This window comes from Pelophylax lessonae (assembly GCF_965119305.1).
Source record: "Pelophylax lessonae genome assembly, chromosome: 2".
NCBI classification, from domain to species: Eukaryota; Metazoa; Chordata; class Amphibia; order Anura; family Ranidae; genus Pelophylax; species Pelophylax lessonae.
Genome location: NC_138769.1, coordinates 305,863,575 through 305,882,722, shown reverse-complemented (window position 1 = coordinate 305,882,722; position 19,148 = coordinate 305,863,575). Strand labels below are relative to the sequence as shown.

Below are 19,148 nucleotides of genomic sequence, written 5' to 3'. Positions count from 1 at the left end.
TGGGTGTACCCGGGTCCCACTGGTTTCTGACAGTTCTGTGCTGATGGCACTGCTGGACATCCTCCGATGGTGAAGGGAAATAAGCATGGTATGTCTTTCATCTGTTGCACTGTTTCCTTGGCCGACCACTGCATCTTCAATGTTGCCCGTTTTTGTGCTTCTTCAAAAGAGCTTGAACAGCACATCTTGATTTTGGAAAAAAAAAAAAGCACATCAAGCAGTCTGCTTGAAATCTTTGCCTGGGAGAGAGACCACTGATGCAGTATAATTACCTTGTGTCATGATGCTGTGCTCAGTTTTGCCATGGTGTATGATCTGTGACATGAAACGGTCTTTCACAAGCTCACCTTTGTAGCAAAGTTTGACTGTTCCTCACCCAGTTTTAAGCGTCCTACACAGTCGTTGCTGATTCAGTTAATGACTGTGTTTCAACCTACTGTGCATATGAAGTTGATGATCTTTAGCAACTGCTTGGTGTAATTGGTTAATTGTACACCTGACTGTAATCTGACTTTGTGCAACTGTACAAAGTGGGCAAGTAAGGCTTCTTTCACACGGAGCTTAGCGTATTGCGTTCCGCTCCTGCACTTTATTTTTTTTTCATTGACACGGATAACACTTGTGTCATCCACTCCATATGTCCGCATATCATCCCATCCGTTTGCGAATGATATACGGACATAATGAATGTCTATGGGATTGCGGATGTCAGCGGATGACACCGCTGACATCCGATTTTGCATCCTTTCCGTTTTTTAAACGGAAGAAAAATAGGGTTCTGTTCCGTTCCAAAAAACGGAACTGATAGGAAAGGACGCAAATCAGATGTCAGCGAATGGTCATCCGCTGACATCCGCAATCCCATTGACATGCATTATGTCCGTATATCAACCGCAAACGGACGGGGTGATATACGGACATATGGAACGCCCTTGTGAAAGGGGCCTAAAGAGGTTTGAAGCTAATGGGTACTCACACCAAATATTGATTTGATTTTGATTTTTTTTCTGTTTGCTCATTTTGCATTTTGTAAAAAAAATATTTTAAATAACATTTTTTGAAAGAATTTTTACTTTTAAAGCATTTAGCATTTAAACCTGCCTAAAACTTGTACACAGTACTGTATTTGTACTTTTTTCTCCACTTTCCTCACTTTAATGTTTCTATTTTTTTTTGTAGGAGGGGGCCCTGATTTATTATGCAGGACCTTACTTGTTAGTGAAAGTTCTGATTTAAGGTGGGAGAAGGCACAAGGGACATTATTGGAACAGAAAAGCTTGGAGAAGTGAGGCTGGAGTTGGTGACTCCAACTCTGTTGCCCCTGCCTATAGTTGTGCCCCTGGAGCCAGATCTATGTTTGTGAAAAAGCTGTATAGTTCAGATACCATACAACTCCTAGCATATAATTTAGATTTGAAGGGTAATACTTGACATACCATTGATGTAGAATGTTATTTTACCCACAGTTCTTTAGAACAGTTTGTTTTGATAGCCTGGTATGGCTGATTATGTGAACATCATTGCATCTTAGAAGGTGCTCTGTTTTTTTTGAGAAGGGGACAGGCTATAATTTTTCTATCATTTTCTAATAGGTCTTTCTTATTGAAGTCTTTGGGGAGAAAAATAGAAAATGCACATTACACTACATGTAAAAGTAAATGCAAAGAACACTCACACACATGTATATCTTACCAACAGTGGAGAGTCATAAAGCTTGGGCATTATCCAATCCAGCCATTTACTGCTGGATCACTTATCTATTATGTCATGTCTTTGTATACCTCAAGAATTATGCGCAGCACACAAAATTCTACTTGACACTGAATTTTTTTCAAATCCTCAGCTATTATCTAATATTACATTATGCATGGTTGAATAAATAGCATAATATGGATTTACAACAGTAACTGACAAAGAAGGTTAATGTGCCTATAGATAAAAGGTCCTTAATTAACTGTATTGGGCAATGTTTGTTTCAACCCTTAGCATTGTTAGTTTTGTAGACAGCTTGGTCTGCATGTAAATGTGGAGAAAACATAAATATAAAAGAAAACATAAATAAAGGCATGTGATATTTAAAAAAGAATTTAGGAATTGAATAGGGTTCTTACATGTGGAAACCACATTGAGTAATCACAGTAAAACATTTTTTAGGATAGTGGACCTTGGTCAGCAGCTTTTTGCTATGCCCCCCTGCACTGACTGGAGCTCTGGGCTGTGGTGGGGGCTGGCCAGCTCAGGCTCTCAGTGGTCCACTGAGAAGCTGAGCTGAGTGCTGGTCCGTGTATGTGGGCAGATCCCGACTCCATTGTTGCATTCTTTCCCAAGCCTGGACTGGTTCTGTAATGTCTGCTGACAGCTGGCTATAGCCTGCTGTCTGCTGAAAACGGGTCGCAGGAGTGCAGAACGAACTGCACTCCTGTGATCCACAGGATAAGTACAGCCAAATGAGCTTTGGCTGTACTTCTCCTTTAAAGTGTAGGGAACAATTACTCTTTTATATATTACCACCTGTAGTGGGGAAATTCCTTATTCAGTTAATTAAAATGCATAATTTAAATAAAAACTATTACTTGTGTACACAGTTACATTTTTGTAAGGTTTTTGTTGAAGATTTGTTTCAAAATTCCACATATAGTCAGAAATCAGGATGAGGACAAATACCTTCTCATTGAACTATATATAAGCAGCATTACTGTTATCAAACCTCCAGAGAACTGCAGGTTATATAACGTCTGTACCTTTGTATCCATAACACAGTTGATTCTGGCTATTACAGTGTGCAGTCCCATACAGTGCATTTTATGTCGCACACAAACAGTTCCCCAAAGGAGCTCTATTGGTTTGAACACAGGCAACTTTCCAGGCTGGCTTGACATGAGAAAAACGGCATGTTCATCAGCATTGCCTACCTGTGTGTGAAATGATGCTCTGTGAAAATACCAGTTTCAGCAATGCGGCGGCAGCTGCTGACATGTAAACCCCGCTGTGGACAGTAAGTGGTGCTTACTACCTAGAAATTACACTGGCATAGCAGTGCATGGAGAAGGCAAGATCCACATAGGAGGACATATTCCCTGACCTCTGATTGTACTTCAGTTTTAACCATTCCATGACAACAGAGTGACGGAAAAGGATAGTGGTGTGTCTGGTACTTTTCAGAAAATGCTATAGATCTGTCAAAACACAAACACTGACTGCTTTATAAATCTGAAATATTTGCACTTTGACATTCATATACAGTATAGCAATTTTCAGATCCAACTCTTGGCTGAAATAGTGACAGACAGCATTGCATGTGTTTCTTTTTTAGGCTGTTATTTATTTGTGTGACTGATTCATTGGATGTTTTCAGTGCCCTTCTTTGTGACATCTGTATGTGACTGGATTTAAAGATGAATAGGAGCTGATATTCATAGACAGAATGTACATCTTTGTGAGTTTTAGAAGTGAACTTTGTGATTATCTGTTTTTTTTCCTCAAACTTGCACATTTTGTTAGTGATATTCTGAAAATGTTTATATGGCCATTAGGCATCTCAAGTCTATGTCAAGCCAAAATGTTTTTGTTTTTTTTTAATATAGGGAGTAAATAGAGTAGTGATCAGGTTTTTTTTTTGTTTATTTTGTTTTTGTATCCCATTTCCTGAGAGATTTTTCAAGCATTTCCTGCCCTTGAGATAGAACATGAAATGAGAGGAAATGTCTGCAAAGTGAACAGAATTCCCATCTTAAAGGATAAAGTTCTGCTCATAAGTTTACATATCCTGGCAGAATTTATTATTTTTTGGCCATTTTTCCGAGAATATGAATGATAACACAAAAAACTTTTCTTTCACTCATGGTTAGTGTTTGGCTGAAGCCATTTATTATCAATCAACTGTGTTTACTCTTTTTAAATCATAATGACAGCAGAATCTACCCAAATGACCCTGATCAAAAGTTTACATACCCTGGTGATTTTGGCCTGATATTATGCACACAGGTTGACACAAAGGGGTTTGAATGGCTATTAAAGGTAACCATCCTCGCCTGTGATCTGTTTGCTTGTAATCAGTGTGTATGTGTATAAAAGGTCAATGAATTTCTGGACTCCTGACAGACCCTTGCATCTTTCATCCAGTGCTGCACTGACGTTTCTGGATTCTAAGTCATGGGGAAAGCAAAATAATGGTCAAAGGATCTGTGGGAAAAGGTAATTGCTGTATAAAACAGGAATGGGATATAGAAAGATATCCAAGGAATTGAGAATGCCAATCAGCAGTGTTCAAACTCTAATCAAGAAGTGAAAAATGAGGGGTTCTGTCTAAACCAAACCACGGTCGGGTAGATCAACTAAAATTTCAGCCACAACTGCCAGGAAAATTGTTCGAGATGCAAAAGTAAATCCCACAAATAACTTTAGGTGAAATACAGGACTCTCTGAAAACATGTGGTGTGGCTGTTTCAGGATGCACAATAAGGAGGCACTTGAAGAAAGATGGGCTGCATGGTCGAGTCGTCAGAAGAAGACCATTACTACACAAATGCCACAAATTATCCCACTTACAATATGCCAAACAGCACAGAGACTAGCCTTAAACTTTTTGACACAGTAATTTGGAGGGATGAGACCAAAATTTAGCTTTTTGGCCACAACCATAAATGCTTCATTTGGAGAGGAGTCAACAAAGCCTATGATAAAAGGTACACCATTCCTACTGTGAAACACGGAGGTGGATCGCTGATGTTTTGGGGATCTGTGAGCTACAAAGGCACAGAAAATTTGGTCAGAATTGATGGCAAGATGAATGCAGTATGTTGTCAAAAAATACTGTAGGAAAATTTGCATTCATCATCCCTGAAGCTGCGCACGGGACGTACTTGGACATTCCAACATGACAATGATCCTAAACACAAGGCCAAGTCGACCTGTCATTGGCTACAACAGAATGAAGTGACGGTTCTGGAGTGGCCATCTCAGTCTCCTGACCTCAATGTGCAGTTCATGCAAGACAGGCCAAGAATTTACAGGAACTGGAGGCTTTTTGCCAGGAAGAATGGGCAGCTTTACCATCTGAGTAAACACAGTTGACTAATAATAAATGTCTTTAGCCAAACACTAACCATGAGTGAAAGAAAAGTTTTGTGTTATCATTCATATTCTCTGAAAAATGGCCAAGAAATCATAAATTCTGCCAGGGTATGTAAACTTATGAGCACAACTGTAAGTTCACCTTTCGTAACATGTTACACCCATATTTAGGGTGTAACATGTTATGAACTGACCGGCCCCTGCAACCTCCTGATTTTCTGCTCTGACAGCTGGCGGGGATCTTCTCCCCCACCCGCACAGCCACATCACTCATTCACAGTGTCCAGTGAATGGAAAACTACATAGTTCAGTAGCCTTTGCGGCTGTTGGCTTGTAGTTTTTTTACTGAACTACCACAGTGGAGTGCCATTGTAGTTCATTTTCTCTTCCTTTCAGATTGTATCTGCTTCCCCTTATGGGCACACAGATACACTGACAGATCGCTGGTGCAATGCTTTACAAGCTCCAAAAAAAAAAAAGAGAAAAATCACAATAAATCATTGCACTTTTTTAACAGGCAAAAAAATTTGCATTTATTATTTTTTTTCTAAAAAATTAACTTATCCTTTTAAAGAGTTGTCCCATTGGAGGATTTTCACCTCTTGCTCCAAAGACAACTAAAATATATGGATTTCCCCTCACTTTCTGTCTTGATGACAATGGTAGAGATAGAGAGGGTAAATCTCCCCAGAACAAGGACAGCCATTAAAACCTGACAATGGCTCTAACTTTTTTTAGATTCAATCCAAAATGAAAAAAGTTGCCTTTACATACACCTTAATACTGCCCACTATATTTCGGAATGTGGCATTTCTCCCATATTCCACCCGTCAAAACTTAGTTTAAGCAATGCTTTGGCCCAAAGTTATTGATTTTCATACCATTTTGCAACTACTTCCCCACTGAATAACTGTGAGCAGATAAACTACTTTTACAAATATAATTGCCAAACGTATTCACCTCATTAAAGCATTTTTACTAGAGTTCACCCAATAACACTATAGTTTCAACAACATGAAATTGGGATCCCTGTAACATTTGCAGACGCTGAATGTTTTCAATTTTTCAAACATCAGGTATTCCCCAATAGGCAATTCACTGATGGAGACTAGCCACACTCAGCCACAGTTTAAAAAAAAAAAAAAAAAAAAAACTGCATCAAAATTCATAACTTATTTTAATATGATACAGTGTAATGTTTGCCAAGCACAAGCCTATTGTTCTGAGCCCATTTTCTTTCTTATACAGTTTGTATTAAGACCTATGACATGTTGGCCTGGAACTTTTAGCATTGTTGCTTTGAACACACCTTTTCTTTGGCAATTTATTAGCTCACCTCAATAGTAGGGTGAATGAAGCACATGTCTCCTCTGTTCCAGCAATGCATTTTGATGCTTGCAGCACTGTGGTTCTCAGGCCAGTTTTAAAGGCTAAGTTCACCTTTTTGTAGTCAATAGAAGCCTTTTCTAATGGTTCTTCTGCCTAAGCCATACCATTGTGCTTATCTCTTACTTAAAAAATTATTGTAAAAGATTCAGCGCTGAATAAATTATCAAGGACCAGCAGCTAACACTAAAAGGGTAATCCAACACCTTCACAGTAATATAGTATAAAATAGTGTAGCGCAGTCCATATATAAATAAACTCAATTGGTAATAAATAAATTAAAACCAAACAATTAATAAAAATGGCATTATGATGAATAAAGGAGAAAGTTCATATGGTGATATAAAAGATGATAAGATGATAAAAGAGACACAGTCCACTGGTGATCCGGTGAAAAAAATAGCAGCAAGTGTGACTTCTGTGCTCATAAAATTCCCATCACCTGGCACTATCTGCCTCTCACCTCCACAACTCGACCCCAGAGGGTCAAACAGCATGAACAATCACCACGATATTCAGCCAATGATAATCAAATGGAAAACAGGACCACAGCCTCCAGCATAAAACCGCCTAGAAATCGATTATGGCAGAGGATACAGCTTCCCAGATCGTGCTCAAACATAAGGAAAAAAAAGGAACAGATCTAGTGCTCTCTGTTGCGGTTTAAACGATTTATTGCTCAAATAAAAGTATTGCACTTACATTATATTGCACAAAAACGAGCATGTATTGCAGAGCCTGCAGCGTGCTGGATGGTGCCTGATTTCCGGGTTATTAGACAGCCTTCGGACCGTGTGACCCATCCCCCGTACGCGTTACGTCATGTGGGCGTAGACTTGATCCCCGCTGAAGAAGTCTACGCCCACATGACGTAACGCGTACGGGGGATTGGTCACACGGTCCGAAGGCTGTCTAATAACCCGGAAATCAGGCACCATCCAGCACGCTGCAGGCTCTGCAATACATGCTCGTTTTTGTGCAATATAATGTAAGTGCAATACTTTTATTTGAGCAATAAATCGTTTAAACCGCAACAGAGAGCACTAGATCTGTTCCTTTTTTTTCCTTATGTTTGAGCACGATCTGGGAAGCTGTATCCTCTGCCATAATCGATTTCTAGGCGGTTTTATGCTGGAGGCTGTGGTCCTGTTTTCCATTTGATTATCATTGGCTGAATATCGTGGTGATTGTTCATGCTGTTTGACCCTCTGGGGTCGAGTTGTGGAGGTGAGAGGCAGATAGTGCCAGGTGATGGGAATTTTATAAGCACAGAAGTCACACTTGCTGCTATTTTTTTCACCGGATCACCAGTGGACTGTGTCTCTTTTATCATCTTATCTTTTATATCACCATATGAACTTTCTCCTTTATTCATCATAATGCCATTTTTATTAATTGTTTGGTTTTAATTTATTTATTACCAATTGAGTTTATTTATATATGGACTGCGCTACACTATTTTATACTAACTTATCTCTTACTTACCTAGTCCATGGCAGCCTTCACATTTCTGTTTAAAATGTTAAACAATGCTTTCTGCTTCCTATCACTTTATGTAGATCATATCCCATCATACACTGCCTTATGCATCATGGAATAGGAGTTTATTATCGCTCTGGACTACACCTATCTTATTACTGTACCACTTCTTGTTTTGTTCCCACACATTCCACGTATTCCTGCCCTTAAAGCGGAGTTCCGGCCTCAAATACATTGTTTAACTAAAAATACCCCTATAATACTAATCCATTGCCCTTTACGGAACTGCTATTCTCATACTTACAAGTTGTACAGTATTGGAGTTTAGTCAAAATCTTACTTTTAAAAACTCTGTCTGAGCGCGGCCATCTTGGATGTGGGCATCTGAAGCCGCAGTGTAATCTGCTGTGTCCTTTTTCCTGATTCCAATTCATTCTGGCTACCCAGAATGCACCTGGCAATCTCACGCATGCGCTGTACTATGTGATCAGCATAGAGGAGAGGAGCGGCTGGCCGCCCACTTCACTGCCCATTGCCTCCTGGGAGTGATGACAAACAGCTCCCAGGACGCAATGCAAAGGCGGAAGTGACGTCGGCAGCCGCAGCCACAGAGGGGGGAGAAGGAGGAAGTACAATTAAAAATGCCCTGAAAATAAGGTAAGGGACCCCCGAAAAAAATTGAAACTGCCCAATTGTTCATGAGCATAGCGAACCCTCCAGGAATCAGTAAAGTTGAAAAATAGGCCGGAACTCCGCTTTAAGTGACCATACACATTACAATCTGATTGTTCAGTCCCCTCTAGATCTACCATCAGCTATGCGGTACAAGGGCCTGTCTTATTTGATTCAGATTGAATAGATTGTTTAGGTGGGTCCTCCTATTCCATAGTTTTGGTAAATCTAAAGGAAATTGTGCAGAGATTGTATAAGCAGATAGTGTATGGCCATCTTTATACAAGTATATAGAAGGGAGTGGGTAGAGACACTCCGCTGTAAGTCCCCGTTCACATCTTTGCATAGTGGGAACATTTTTCTTGGGAGTTTTGGAGCCTTTACGCTTGTCACACATAGGGTATCCCATTCATTTGAATGGGCTGCCCTACGCATGACAAATGCCCCAAAGAAGCTCCAGAGCTTTCTCTTTAGATCGGAGTGTGGCGCATTTTTACCACCTTTTTGGTGCGCTTGCAACATTTATACACTATATAATCGAGTTCTACAATCTACTTTAGATTTACCAAAATTATGTTATAGGAGGACACACCTATCTACCCAGTCATTTTGTATCCAACCAGACAGTGCCTTTGCACTAAATAGTTGATGGTAGATCTAAAGGAGACTGTGCAATCAGATTGTATAGTATATTGTAGAGCTGCATGATTAATACATTTTTAAATTAATCGTTTAAAAATCGCTACCCCCCCCCTCACGATCTTAAAACGGCATGTTTATAAACATTGTTAAGGCTGGGAGATAACTGTAAACACAATGCTTTAGACCCCATTCACACTGCCGCGACCAGAAAGTCACCTCATAAGGGGCGACTTGTTAGCGTGACTTTCAGCGTGACTTGTATGATAGAAGACTTTGTACAACTTTGTTTTTGGCCAATCAGAATATGATGGTTCTGAGTCATGCTCAATCACACAAAAAAGTTCTTAAAAATTGTCGTTTTTGATAGAGAGCCAATTATTGAAAAAATTATTGAAAAAAAAAAGAGATTTCTTTGGATTTAGTGTCTGGGGGGGGGGGGTCTAAAAAGTGTATCTGTGAAGTTTCAGCTCTGTAGCATGTCCAGAACCAGAAAAAAAAAAAAGATAATTTCTCTAGCGCTCATTGACAGACGTAGTCCTCGGTGATACAGCACCTTCGGGTTATGTTGCCTCCACAGGAGCAGGACTAGACAGGAAATTAAAAAGCTCTGGCCACACCCTAGGGGCAGTCCCAGAGGGTATATCCTCTCTCTCTCTGCCTCAGCAAATCAGTTATTTTCTGTCTAGTTAGGAGTAAGGACCTAGATACCTTGCTGGGATCTTAGGTCCTGGCAAGATTTTTTTCTTAAAAGATTTTTTTTAGACAGCTTTTTTTCTCCAGTGTTCCTGTGAGATCTTCAAGCAAGAAAGCTGAACTGGGCGACGGGCTGGATGTTGAGATCCGGTGGTCACCCCTGTTCAGCCTACGAGCGCGTGCAGGCCATAGCTCCGCGCTGGGTCGGCCGCGACAAAGTCCCATTAAAGGACTGACCCCGCGAGTTAAACGTCTCGCTGAAACGCCAAAGACCATGAGTCACGGCGTCCATATCGGTCGACAGCCCTCCCGCCCCGGTGGAGAGGGGTACTGTCAGGAGTTGGTGCCCGCCTGGTTCCGGTATGGTGAGTAGTATGTTCCCCCTTTCCCCTGACGGGTCTTGTGGTGAACGCGGGCCCCTCTCTGTATGGTAAGATAGAGTCCCTCTCTATCCTATAAATGACACAGATCCTCCTATTTTGAGTGTGATTTTATGTGCAAAAAGCCAGGAGGCTTGGTTTGGGAGCTAACAATCTAATTGTATACATGTTAAAAAGATTGTAATCAGTGGCATTCTGGGAATCTTACGGTGATAAATATAAGCTACCTACCAGTCAGAAGCCACGGACATGTAGACTGCCTTCCTAATCAGATCTCCAGCTATTAGCAGGCCTCCCGAATGGCCATGCGGTCCGCCAGGGCCGGTACCGCCAACCACGCCAAATCCCCATGCAGAGAGAGTGTTGTGTGCTCTGCAGCACACCGCTATTCAGTACAGGCCGCCTTTTTTTTTTTTTGCTGGATCGCACGAGCCGCCATTTTGGCGTAGCCTCGTGTCTCCAGCATGGGGGCGGCCATGTTTGAGGTGATCCAAACACCTCGTGGAGCTAGGGGAGGCGCCGGAAGGCGTGCAGAGGGGCGGAGCCGCCTCCTTTCTTCCTGGGCAGCCAGCCAAAAGACTTCCTGTTTGTCAAGACAGCGCTGTAACCTGTTGCAGTTAAACTCTGAGCATCAAGTGGTGAGCCTGGGGGTTTATCTCTCTCTCTCTCGATCGATAGGGATCCCTAGCAGGTAACACTAAGGGGCTTTTTGTGGCGCTGGGGGTCTGAAAAAAAAAAAAAAAAAGTTTTTTATTTTTGAATTATATTATCCAGGAAGTAACTGGAATTATCATGGACCCTGCCACACATATTCCCCCACCTGTTTCCCTCGAGGGGGCCACGGGACCCGCCGGTGCACAGAGTGTAGAGTCATTTACAGCAATTTTGGAGTCTATGGTGGCTCGGGTGGAGGCGGCCTGTCAGGGACGGGGGTCAAGGAAGCGACCCCCGCCTACCCCTATACTATCTGACACCTCTGACTCAGATTCAGAGATGGTCACTGCAGTTGCAGGTTCCTCTGCAAGGGCTGTTGTCTCAGGTAAAGCCCCCTCAGACAGTGAGGAGGACGTTTCTTCTCCCGCTATAATTCAGGAAGAAGCATTGGTGGACGCACTAGTTGTGGCAGTGCAGGAAACCTTAAAACTTGAGGCTTTACCGGCAGAGGCAACTGAAACAGAGATTCCTTTTGGTACTAATAAACCCATCAAAACGGTGAAGGTTTTTCCTGTACCCAAGTGTTTCGGTAATCAGATTAAAGGAGAATGGGAGCATTCTAAACGTACCTTTACTATTTCCAAGCGTATTGCTAGACGCTATCCGTTTGAGGAATCCATCATTAAGAAATGGACGGTACCACCAGTGGTGGATCCACCTATTTCCAGGCTGAATAAAGCCACGGTTATCCCAGTGGAGGACACTTCGTCCTTTAAGGATCCGGTGGATCAAAAGATGGAAGCAGAGTCCCGCACCATCTTCTCTCTGATAGGGTCAGCATTTAGACCAGTAATTGTTATTGGTTTAGTTTCCCAGACACTTACGGAATGGGCGAGAATGGTACGCCAAGACCTTAGGGGAAAAGATATTCCCCAGGAGACATCTGATTTGATGGAACAGATTATACAAGGGCTACAGTTTATCTGTGACGCAGCCTTGGACACTACTCCCTTATTAGGGCATGCATCTATGTCATCGGTCATCCTCAGACGTGTGCTGTGGTTAAAATGCTGGTCAGCTGACCTAGGTTCCAAAAAGACCTTGACAAATCTCCCTTTTCAGGGGAATCGTCTATTTGGGGCCAACCTAGATGAAATCATCAAGGATGCCACTGGGGGCAAGAGCACTTTTTTGCCACAGGCTGCTAAAGCTAAGGGACCTCGCAACAAGCGAGGACCTTTCTTTACCGCCCATAAAGGGCGCCCGGCTGGTACAAGCGGGAAAGGCAAGACTCCTCCAGGAGGATTCAAGAAGGGCTGGTCGGACAAGCAGAGGACCAACCCAGCCAAACCCGAAGCAAAGGAGTACACAGCCTGAAGGTGCGCCCCCACCCGGTTTCAGGGTGGGGGGACGTTTTCACCGGTATTCAGGACATTAGATCGAGCATCAACCACTACTACCGGTGCGATTCTTCCCTTCCAACATTTAAGTACTACAGGAAGCGGTAGTTACCGTTCCCTGAATAGATCTTTTCCTTTACCTTTTCCTAAGATTAGTCCCTATACCTCACAGGAATCGGATCTGGTTGACCAGATAGGCCAAGTAGCCTCTAGTCGGGTGACTTCGGTCCCTGAGGTTCAACCAGAAAAGATCACTCTTCCTGATAGCTATCAGGTATCTGATAAATGTGTGGGAACAGAAAACGACCAGACTTTCTCGGATGGTCGGGGCCAGATACATCTAGGGACGCCTGGTTCAGATTCTATCAGCGCCAGTGGTCCTAGAAATTCTAGGCTGGCCTCCTCAAGCCGGCCTGGCCGACTTGGACATGCTAGTCGCAGACGTTCCGTGGGAACTTCGTCTCAGGGAGTGTCTGTGGTCTCAAGGACCAATTTACCATCATGCTTTACAGTCGCTGGTTTTAATGGCTTGGCCATTGAGACCCAAGTACTGAAGGACAGAGGTTTGTCAGCTTCAGTCATTCCTACCCTTATTAAAGCAAGGAAAGCGACTTCCAGCAAGGTCTATTATCACACATGGAAGACTTATATTGCGTGGTGCGAATCTTTAGGATTTCCTCCACGTACCTATTCGGTGACTCGAATATTGGCCTTTTTGCAACAAGGGGTTGAGCAGAAGCTAGCCTTGAGCACCATCAAGGGTCAAGTTTCAGCATTAGCAATCTTCTTTCAGAAGCCTTTAGCTACCAAGTCCTTGGTGCGGAATTTCATCCAGGGGGTGCGGCACCTGGCTCCACCAGTCCGCACGCCCTTACCGCCCTGGGATCTTAATTTGGTTTTGTCGGTTCTACAGAAACCTCCCTTTGAAAACATCAGGGAGATTCCCTTGCTTACTTTATCCCAGAAGGTGGCCTTCTTGGTGGCTATTACTTCTGCTCGCAGGGTGTCAGAACTGGCTGCATTATCATGCCAGTCCCCATACCTAGTGATTCATAGGGATAAGGTAGTACTTCATCCTAAGCCATCCTTTTCTTCCTAAGGTGGTTTCAGATTTTCATCTGAATGAAGATATTGTACTACCTTTCTTGTGTCCTCAGCCCAAGCATCATCGGGAACATGCGTTGCATTCCTTAGATGTGGTTCGGGCAATCAGGGTATACCTGAAAGCTACGGAATCATTCCGTAAGACGGATTCACTTTTTGTGATCACGGATGGCCCCAGAAAGGGTTTGCCTGCATCTGCCGCGACCATTGCGAAATGGATTAGACAAACGGTGGTACAGGCTTATTCTATTAAGGGTCAGAGTCCTCCGTTCCCTGTTAGGGCGCACTCCACTCGAGCGCTCAGTACTTCCTGGGCCTTTCGCCATCAGGCGTCAGTGGTCCAGGTATGTAAGGCGGCCACCTGGTCGTCGGTACATACCTTTACAAAATTCTATAAAATTGATGTGACGGCATCGGCGGATGCCTCATTTGGCCGCAAGGTTTTGCAGGCCGCAATTTGAGGAGACCGGTGATCTACCTCGAGGGTTTTTTCTGTTTGAAAAAAAAAAGATTTTTTCTCTTTTTTGTTGAGTCTCATCATTAAGGATGAGCATTGTAAACTTCTAGTTGGCACCGGTTGGGCCTTCTAGATTGGGATTTGATTTTCATTTTCCCACCCCTCATTTGTGATACTGCTCTGGGACGTCCCGAAGGTGCTGTATCACCGAGGACTACGTCTGTCAATGAGCGCTAGAGAAAAATGGATTTTTGTAAAATCTTACCGTAAAATCCTTTTCTCTTAGCTCATTGACAGACGTAGTCCCCGCCCCTCTGTTTTTTGAGTTGGGTTGGGTTAAAATCTCTAAAGACTGCTTTTTCACGTAACTGATTTGCTGAGGCAGAGAGAGAGAGGATATACCCTCTGGGACTGCCCCTAGGGTGTGGCCAGAGCTTTTTAATTTCCTGTCTAGTCCTGCTCCTGTGGAGGCAACATAACCCGAAGGTGCTGTATCACCGAGGACTACGTCTGTCAATGAGCTAAGAGAAAGGATTTTACGGTAAGATTTTACAAAAATCCATTTTTTTCTTAGAATTTTTAGTAGCGCAGTAATGGGGCTCCGCTCCACCTGGGCGTTTTTGTTGCAGGCGTTTATCTGCATTTTTTAGGCGTCTTTGGAGGCCAGCATGACATCTGAAATTCTGTATAGGGGTATATATACACACACACACACACACACACACACACATATATATATATATATATATATATATATATATATATATATATATATATATACACATACACGTGTGATAGGAGCTGAACCCTATCCCTGCAAATAATTTCATTAGCGCAGGGATGGGGTTCCGCTCCTTTCACACCTATATGTGTGTATGTGTATATATACATATATGTGTGTGTGTGTTTGTGTGTATATATACCCCTATACAGAAGTTCAGATGTTATGCCTGCCTCCAAAGACGCCCAAAAAAAGCCCAATAAACGCCTGCAACAAAAATGCCCAGGTGTGAAAGGAGCGGAGCCCCATCCCTGTGCTACTAAAAATTCTAAGAAAAATTATCTTTTTTTTCTCGTTCTGGAGTCCAGAACCAGAAAAAACAGATAATTTTTCTTATAATTTTTAGTAGCACAGGGATGAGGCTCCGCTCCTTTCACACCTGGGCGTTTTTGTTGCAGGCATTTATTGGGCATTTTTTGGGCGTCTTTGGAGGCAGGCATGACATCTGAACTTCTGTATAGGGGTATCTATACACACACACACACACACACATATATATATATATATATATATATATATATATATACACACACACATACAGGTGTGATAGGAGCGGAACCCAATCCCTGCAAATAATTTCATTAGCACAGGGATGGGGTTCCGCTCCTTTCACACCTATATGTGTGTATGTCTATATATACATATATGTGTGTGTGTGTGTATATATATATATATACCCCTACACAGGAGTTCAGATGTCATGCCTGCCTCCAAAGACGCCCAAAAAATGCCCGATAAACGCCTGCAACAAAAACGCCCAGGTGGAGCGGAGACCCATCCCTGTGCTACTAAAAATTCTAAGAAAAATGATCTTTTTTTCTGGTTCAGGACCATTTTAATGGAAAGTCGGATCACAAGTCGCTTCAAATAAGATAAGGAGGCGACTCCCATTGAAGTCTATGGTACAGGTCGGATACAAATCGCCTCAAAGTAGTACAGGACCCTTTTCTGAAGTCGGAGCGACTTCAGTAGTGCCAATTAAGACGGCACTCATTGATTAACATTGCTTTTAGTATGTCAAGCGACTTGAGGGCACACAAGTCGCCTCACAAGTCGCGGCAGTGTGAATGGACTCTTACAATGGATCATTTCTTTCTTTTAGGGCCTGTTTACACCTGAGTGTTTTCAGCTCGTAAAACGCTCATCTCTGAAGTCTCAAAACGCCCAACAAGCAAAATTCTATTCATTTCAATGGCCCCTGTTGCTCTTTGTTGCCTGAAGCAAAACGCGTGAAGCTCAAAAAAGTACATGAGCTTCTTTTTTGACCGATTACAGGCATTTTTGTTAGATGTCAATGCCTGCCTCCAAACACCTGCAAAAAATGCCTGGAAAAGCATAAAAAAAAAAACGCCTGAAAATGCCAAAAAAACACCTGAAAACGATACATTCAGGTGTGAATGGAGCCTTAGATCAAAGGAATGAACATCTGTTTGTAAGGAAGGGCAGTTTAACCTTTTAAAGACTAGGCCTTTTTCTGACACTTGTTGCTCACATGTTAAAAGCTATATTTTTTGCTAGAAAATTACTTAGAACCCCCAAACATTATTATTTTTATTTTTTTTTAGCAGAGACCCTCAAAAATAAAATGGTGATAGTTGCAATCTTTTATGTCACACTGTATTTGCGCAGAAGTCTTTCAAACACAGTTTTTGGGGAAAAAATACACTTTAATGAATCTTAAAAAACAAACAGTAAAGTTAGCCCAATTTCTTTGTATAATGTAAAAGATGATGTTACGCAAAGAATCGGGATCTTTATTCTAAGCAAAAAAATTGTGACTCTCGTTTTATCCAGAATCGTGCAGCTGTAGTATATGGTGAATTTTACAGACTTTCAGGGACACACTTCCCCTGTTTTCAGTACTACAGCTCTGCTCCACATAGGCTGTTATGTGATTGCTCAGCTCCTGCACACTCTGCTAAATGAACAATCTATGGATGAAAAAGGTAAGGTACAAAATGAGGAAGACCCTGGCTGTGTATTCAGTGAGAACAATGCTGACATTGCCTGCATTGGATTAGCATGTAACTGTAGCAATGGGAGGGAGCAATCGCCTGGAGTGGCAGGGCAGTTGCAGAGTGTAACTAGAGGTACACTAATGGTATATTGGCAAATAGGAATGCAGGAATTAAGAAAGAAAAAAAAAGTGAATGGTGAAAATATGATTACTGTACACAAAATACCACAGTTAATACACCTCCTCCGTGTCCGCTGCTTCTGTTAAACACTTCCAGGGGTGGAGCTTTGAGCACATGATGTGGCTGTTTAGTTTCCTACGCTTTATTAAATTTTCTGTGAGACTTTGATACAAAGTGACAATCTTTTGTAAACTTTTTATACCTCACATGACTAAAGGCAGTTTTTCTTATATTCCCACAGAACTGAACTCTATCAGTCCTTATTTGGAAGGATGAAACATCTAGAAGATGAAAAGACATTGTAATTACAGTTGGAGTCATCGTGCCATATTTCTTTTTATGATGGAATCACCCTATGCCGTTTCATAGTCTGCACATTAAAATACTTGCAAAGAAAAAATGCTTTTTATAAGGAACCCATTTCATCCTTGGGCAATTTTTGTATAAAATGGTGGTCCTTGCTCTTCTGAATGAAATTAAGACAATAAAAACATTTTATGATATAATTTTTGTACTAACAGGAGTAAATATGGAGCTTGACACCTGCAAACACATACATGATCATTTTACTATTGAATCCTCAACAAGCTTTAAAGTGTATCTAAGGTCAAAATTCAAAACCCTATATTAATTTACATATTGAATTTCAATTATTTCTAGCCTACCCCCATTAAGCAGTTCCGGACCGCCCACCACATATATACTGCAGCATGCGATCACATGTACGTGATTTTGTGCACACGATCTAGGAGGCGTGTGCATGCCGCCGGAGCGCCGTTCACGCTGTGATTGGACATAGCAGGAGCCAATCAGCGGGTCCAATAATTTGGAGGAAAGGCAGAACGGCTGTCTGCCTATGTAAACAAGGCAGACCGCTGTTCTGTAAGGCAGTTAAAGAGAGATCTTGTGTTTCAGCTAAGCTGAAACACAGATCTCTTTTCCTCTAGTGCAGGGATATGCACTGGGGCCCTTTAGATGTTGCAGAACTACAAGTCCCATGAGGCATAGCAAGAGTCTGACAACCACAAGCATGACACCCAGAGGCATGATGGGACCCTTGATTGCCCCTTCCGAGCCAGTCTCATTTATACAGTAACGGTGCATTTTTTTATTTAGCACTGTATTGATGTCACTGGTCCCTAAAAAGTGTCAGTGTCAAATTTGTCCACCGCAGTATTGCAGTCCCGCTAAAAATGGCCGCCATTACTAGTTAAAACAATAGGTCAATAAGTCTAACCCAAAGTTTGTAGACGCTATAATTTGTGTGCAAACCAATCAATATACACTTCTTAGGATTTTTTTTTTTTTTTACCAAAAATATGAAGCAGAATACATATTGGCCTAAATTAATGAAGAATTCGATTTTTTAAAAAAAAATTTTTATTGGATGTTTTTCAGAAGGCAGTAAAAAAAAAAAAAAATATATATATATATATATTGTAAGGGATTAGCTCGGTGGTAGGCGTATGGGTGACCCCTTTGGGGGGGTCGGCACACAGGGAGATAGCCGAGGAGTGGTTGAAAACAATAGTTTGGTTTATTAGGTCAATTTCTTCAAACAAGTGCATGCAGCAAAACATCAAAATAAAATAAAACAAAATAAATCCTGGCCGCTGTGGGCGTCTACCTTCTCACAGCTGGAACCTACCTAAGAAGTCTTCCCAACCTACTGTTGGGCCGACACTGCTGATCCTACAGCAGACACTCAAATGTCCATTTGTTTGCTTTTCACACAGCACAAACATTGTCCATTGAACATGTCCCTTTGTTTTCTTTCACACAGAAACACTTCGTCTTCTCACCTTTGAGACGTCTTCACTCGTTTTTACCCTCCTGAGCGCACACCGCTTCAGGAGGTCTTCCCCATGCTCACAGCTTTCAGGGGGCACACAGGACTGTCCTCTACCCACATGGGGTCAGGAGGCAGCCGTTTGTCTGCCTTCCTCTCCCAGCCCACACGGCGACAGGAGGCAGCACTCAATAGATTTTCTCTGGACAAATTATAGAGGCCTTGATCTCCTCATTCTGAACAGCTGAATGGTTTTCAACTTCCTGCTGGCTCTCTCTTCAGCCAACACCCTATAGTATCAATGAACTTTCTAAATCAGGTGGAAATGTATCTCCTTCCTGTGACTACATTCCCAGATTTACCTGACTTCCTGTCACATACCCCCCCCTCTTGTTTCAACCCTAGGGTTGGGACACATATTTCCAGGCACGCATGTGTCAGGCACTGCTGACTCACTGATAAGCCTCCTATTATCCTCAAGCTTCCGGATGAAACTGTTT

General features: G+C 42.2%; 1 protein-coding gene across 1 annotated transcript in view; it reads left to right on the top strand.

The window, feature by feature from the left end:
- Positions 1-17,235, top strand: part of AATF (apoptosis antagonizing transcription factor) — a 252,007-nt gene extending 234,772 nt beyond the window's left edge. The window contains exon 12 of the mRNA XM_082244714.1: positions 17,101-17,235. Coding sequence (XP_082100840.1) covers positions 17,101-17,164 — 64 coding nt within the window. The 3' untranslated portion in view covers positions 17,165-17,235. The remainder of the gene's footprint in view (positions 1-17,100) is intronic.
- Positions 17,236-19,148: the final 1,913 nt, after the last annotated feature.